The 5,517-nt window shown below is 35.1% G+C and overlaps 1 protein-coding gene across 1 annotated transcript in view; it reads left to right on the top strand.

Annotated features, from left to right (window-relative positions):
• The window catches only part of aida (axin interactor, dorsalization associated), a 9,009-nt gene extending 5,956 nt beyond the window's left edge, over nucleotides 1–3,053 (top strand). The window contains exons 7-10 of the mRNA XM_015369365.1: nucleotides 227–349; nucleotides 488–610; nucleotides 2,186–2,303; nucleotides 2,393–3,053. Of these exons, the coding sequence (XP_015224851.1) occupies nucleotides 227–349; nucleotides 488–610; nucleotides 2,186–2,303; nucleotides 2,393–2,492 (464 nt within the window). The 3' untranslated portion in view covers nucleotides 2,493–3,053. The remainder of the gene's footprint in view (nucleotides 1–226; nucleotides 350–487; nucleotides 611–2,185; nucleotides 2,304–2,392) is intronic.
• The last annotated feature ends 2,464 nt before the right edge of the window (nucleotides 3,054–5,517 follow it).

Genomic DNA, 5,517 nt, shown 5'->3' with positions numbered 1-5,517 from the left:
TGACCGCTAGATGTCGCTAAAAGTTACACACTGTAGCTTTAACTGAATTTTTGAAAGATTATGCCAAAATAATAGATATCCAGATAGTAATAATAAAAACATTTGCATTATTTTTGAAATACTTCAAATCAAATGTAAAAAAATTACAAACAAGCTTCTAGAAAACAAATATATTGCAATAACTTTTATTGAAGGAGCTAATCTTTTCTTTCTGCTTGTTTTACAGGTACCCTGTTGCCACGGTTACCCTCAGAACCTGGAATGACACTACTCACAGTAAGAATAGAAAAAATTGGGTTGAAGGATGCCGGCCAGTGCATCGATCCTTACATGAGCATCAGCGTCAAAGGTAATCACTTCATAGACAAGGTTTTCAGCCGCCATCTTGTTTTTTCTCTGTCCCAGAGGGAAACATCTAATGACCTGAAGAAAGAGCACCTTCTTCCAGTGATGATAACCTGCCTTTGTCTGTGTGTTCTGCTTTCAGATATGAACGGCGTGGATCTGAACCCAATGCAGGACACTCCTGTGGCCACCAGGAAGGAAGACACGTACATTCACTTCAACGTGGATGTAGAAATTCAGAAGCATATAGAGAAATTACCAAAAGGTGATTACTGTCATTGGGTAGAAACCAATGGTTGATTCAGAGGCAGTTTTTTTTGCTTCTTTGCTTCATGTCCTGGCAGGAAATCTGAGGCAATGTTGGTAAATCAGAAGCATGTGGTGAAATTATGGTGGGACTGGTTGCAATACTGTGTACTGGCAGATCTGTCCACAAAAGACAAGAGAAACAGGAAATGCTCAGAGAGCCCTTCCCAGAAAAAAGTTACAGAAATCTTACATTGTTAAAGTAAATTTATAAATACATAATTAATCACTTGATTTAAAAAAAAATATATCCTAATTAAAAACATATCTAACTTACAAGAGAAACAAACTAATTTTCACCTTTCAAGTCTTCTAAAGTGTCCTTTTAAAGGTGCGTTCAGACTGAACGCTGTCTCCGCTGGGTTTTGTAGGTGTGATATTTTGCAAAAACATGTAATCCGAAAAAATGTCTTCCTTTCAGCCCTCATAGATAAAATCTCTAATTTCCTCAAACTGTTTCGTACTGATGACACATAAATTGATGCGGTGGTGAACTCCCTGGTTTTAACTAATCTCAAACATATCATTTGAAAAACAAATTGGAAATATTTATAAATTTTTTTTGGTTGGGATTTTTAGAGTTAAAAACTAGACGTCACAAACATGTTTAATGTGATTAATCACACTTTATAAAGTTTGCATAGTCTTTTACTATGCGATTATGAAAACCCATTCATACATCAACATACAGTCACTGTGTTCAATGGGATTTTATATTATAGAATCCAAAAAAAAAGGTTTTTTGGTAAAATACCCCAAATCCAGTAAAAAAGAAAAAAAAAGTTGTTTAAAGCTGCAAATGATAAAACACAACTTATTATTTTTGTTAAATATCTGCTGTAGGAAAAGTGTTGCCATTTTCAATTTCTTTTTTATATTTTTAAGGTTAAAAACTAGGGTTGAAAAAGGAAGTGTGAGTTGTCTTCAAAAGGGTTTTATTTGATGTGTAAACAAATAAAAAACAAAAGTACCAACAAAAAAAGAAACTATTTTTAAGCTTGTGTCAAAAATGTAGACCCTAAAAACTTATTTCTGGTTATTTAATTGTTATTCTATAGAGAAAATTTTATAAAATAAAAAATATATATACCTGCTAAAGCTTCTCAGATTGGTATCTATCATCAAACTGTATTCAAAACTATAAGTTAACATTTTTAACCCCTATTAAGACCAAGGTTCCAAAGAGCCATAGGTTGCAGACCTCTATAAACAAACAAACATTATTGGATAAATTGGTGGAGGAGAAAAACATACATATACTTTACTAATGCATTAAAATCTTCCTCATCAGTGTCTTCAGCCTGTATTCAGTCCAGATAGACTGGTTAATTGAGGTTCCTGCTGTTTGTTAGAGAATAACTGCAATATGGAGACAGAGGAAACATAATAGGGGCAGCATCATGCTGTGGGATGGCTTAAACACTTTAAATTTACACATTTTTCATGTAATAAAAAGAAAAAAGTATGAGTTCCACTTTGATTTCTTCCGCTGTATATTTAGTCATGGTATTGATATAAAACTAACGTCTTCTAGGTGCAGCTATCTTCTTTGAATTCAAGCACTACAAGCCCAAAAAGAGGTTCACCAGCACAAAATGCTTCGCCTTCATGGAAATGGATGAGATCAAACCTGGACCCATTGTCATTGAACTGTGAGTGTTTTTTTTTTTTTTTTATAACAACTATTACATTTCCAGAAAATCATGACATAAAAAGGAAACACATTTTTTTTTTCTTTCAGGTACAAGAAGCCCACAGATTTTAAGAGGAAGAAACTGCAGCTGCTCACCAAGAAGCCACTTTACCTCCATCTTCATCAGACGCTACACAAAGACAGCTAAGCCTCCTCTCTGGACACGCCCCTTTCATCTTGCTGCACATCCGGGGAAATGCGGTGCTCCTCCTCATCGTCACATTCAGCAATACCAAATCAAAGGCTGCAGTGTGAAGAACTTCAAAGAAACTGATGCCCTCACACAGATTTTATGAATTAATGTGCATTTTCTTTTTTCCCAAACTTACACCAGCAGCAGCATGTTAAAGCAGGTTGAGACTCATCATGTTCAGTCTTCCACACACAGCTTTCTGATTTGTCCTTTGTGTTTAAGGAAGGGGATAGGTACTTCACTTTAGCAGTTTGCTTTTTTTTTGGTGTTATCCCCACTGAACTCTGGACTTGCAAATGGGAAGAAGTAAAACATTAACTCTTTTATCCAAGCACTGCGTTGGGAAAACTCTAATCCTTTTCTGGAGCTTTTTATTTGTTCAGCTTAAAGTTTGCTCTCTTATTGCTGCAGAATGCGTCAGTAAAAGGGGTTCAAACTCGAGGGCATTTAATCACTAAAATTGCAGCAGTGAAGATGTTACTGGGCCAACATGTCAGCTTGTGTGCCATAAGGAATCAGTAGGCAGATTCAGGCACAGTTCCGTAATAAAAACTAATTTCAAAGGGAACAACCCTGCCAAGTGTGCAAAATTATTTTTGGCAGGATTTGCTGCAGCTCAAATAATATAAATAAGTAGGTATTTATAACTTGTCAAAAGTAAATAACAACTTTAATTATAAATGAATCATTAAAATCTTTGAATGTTGAACAAACAATACAATTCTGTGAAAAGTATTTGCCCTCTTACAGATACAAAAAAAAAAATCCTGTTTCTTTTATCCCTCATTTATACCGTATGTTTAGGATCAAATAAATTTTATCAGCAAATATTACTCGAGTAAATAAAAAATAGTTTTTTTTAATCCTATTATTTATCAAAGACAAACATTTCAAAATGTACTAAAATCGAACAGGGTTTTTCTTTTTCTTTTTAAACACAATAATTGGTTTTCTCACCTTTGGCAACAACTTTTTATTATCTAACGAACAAATTGGACCCAGGACTTTAATCTTATCGTCCCTAAAATGCTGCACTGGTTCTTGGTCATCAGGGTAGAAACTTTTCCATGGAAGCCATTTTTGTTCAGTCAAAATGTTGAATCATTAACACTGATCTTAACTGAGGTAAATTAGATCTGTGGAGCTTTAAAATGTTCTGGGTTCGTTAAGGACCTCTTAGCTGGGTCAGTAATGCCCTCTTGGAGTCAATCCTGTTTAACTTCTACTCCCAGGATGGTTCCTGTGGTTTTTCTGGATTCCTAAAGACTAACCAGACTGATGTCAATGACTTCTGCAGTTCTCGAATTCCTTTAATGGTATTTTGCATTTTGGGTTCTTTAAGCCTACTTCATGCTGTCAGACAGTTTATTAAAGCGTGTTTCTTGCCTCTAATGCCCTGGTGGTTCTAAGGCCTGGGTGCAGCAAGTAAGATCTAACCCAAAAAGAACTTACACTCACATTAAGCCATTAAGAAAAAAACCATTTAGTGTGTAAAAGTACTTTCTATATTTCATTCTATGGTTCATTTATGTTCTCGCTTTAACATCCCACAAGGCTTTGTTTGGTCACAGCTTTTATTTATAATCAGTTCAGGTTTATTCTGTGCTCGGGGTTAAAAGGAAGAAATCTGCCTCACAGTAATTCTTTTTAGTTTTTATTTAAATGAAGCAACAACAAACCAAACATTTCAATGTTGTTTAAAACTCTGTCAAAAACTACAGATTGTACTGATTTTATCCAGTTTTATTTTAACATAACATTCTCAGCTACTATTTTAATAAGATTGTTTGCAAAAGGATGCGTTAAAGTTGTCTTGGTATTTAAAGGAGCTCATTCCTCTTTAGTAATTTCCCCACTTATTTAGTATTAAAGTGCAGTTTTACATCTGACAAAATAAATCAAATGAATGGAGCAAAGTTTGAAAAAAGTAGTTTGTTCAGATTTTTCCAAACCTGAACTGTTTTACCTCAAGACGAAGGTTAAATGAAGCTGTGATAAGTAGCATCTTTACAGGACGATTGTTCAAAAAGAATCCATTACTTTGTAATGCTATTTAACTTCACTGTCACATGTACCTGGTAAACAAATCTGCTTGCAGACTTTATTTTTGTAACGTCACTTAAATGAGGACAGCGAATTAACTTGTTAGATTGGCTGTGTCTGAACGTCCGCCCTAACCCTTATATAGATCACTATATAGGGGTTGCATTTTATGTCTAGTGGATTAAAAAGCAGTGCAACCAAAATTTCCCACAATGCACCTTGCAAACTAGTGGTCGCTAGATAAGCAGATATATCCCAGAAAAAACTCTCCTCACAAAGCATTATGGTATTCGTCTTTGGGGCGAGAGAGAACAAAGATGGCCCCCACTCTATATAGTGATGGAGGGGTTAGGGAAGACGTTCGGACGCAGCCATAGACTAACTGTAAATGTGTGTTACGAACTGTTTGCCATTTCTGTTGACATATTTGTTCAAACATTTACAGTTATTTTTTGAATGATAATAAACTATAACCGAGGCAGTTTGTAACCAGTTCCCATGAAATTGTGTTTTGTAATGAAATATTAAGTTGTGCCCAAATGTATAGAGCCCCTCCTCCCAAATATGTTTACCTAAGTTTGATATTAAATATGCAGTTTTAACAGTGGTGTCAAAAGTACACACATTTCTTAATTAGAAGTACAGATACCGCAGTTTAATAAACACCAATAAAAGTTGAAGGATCAACTTGACCTCTTTGCTCAAGTAAAAGTGAAAAAGGAAGTGCTCCAAAAACTACTTAAAGTACAAAAGTATGAAGTAACCTTTAAAAACAAAACAGCCAGATGCCACTATATGAACTGAAAGCTCAATTTTTCGACTATTTGGAAAAATTCTTTGAGAAAGGACAAAGGATGAGGGAGGTCTTGTTGGTCTCCATCTCCCGATACGCTCTCGCCTGTGTCCGACCTTTCAGACATTTCAACATCTTTTTCTG

Source organism: Cyprinodon variegatus, unplaced genomic scaffold (assembly GCF_000732505.1).
Source record: "Cyprinodon variegatus isolate N-32 unplaced genomic scaffold, C_variegatus-1.0 Scaffold37, whole genome shotgun sequence".
Taxonomy (NCBI): domain Eukaryota; kingdom Metazoa; phylum Chordata; class Actinopteri; order Cyprinodontiformes; family Cyprinodontidae; genus Cyprinodon; species Cyprinodon variegatus.
Note: the sequence above shows the minus strand (reverse complement) of the source record. Positions and strands in the feature narration are given on the sequence as shown.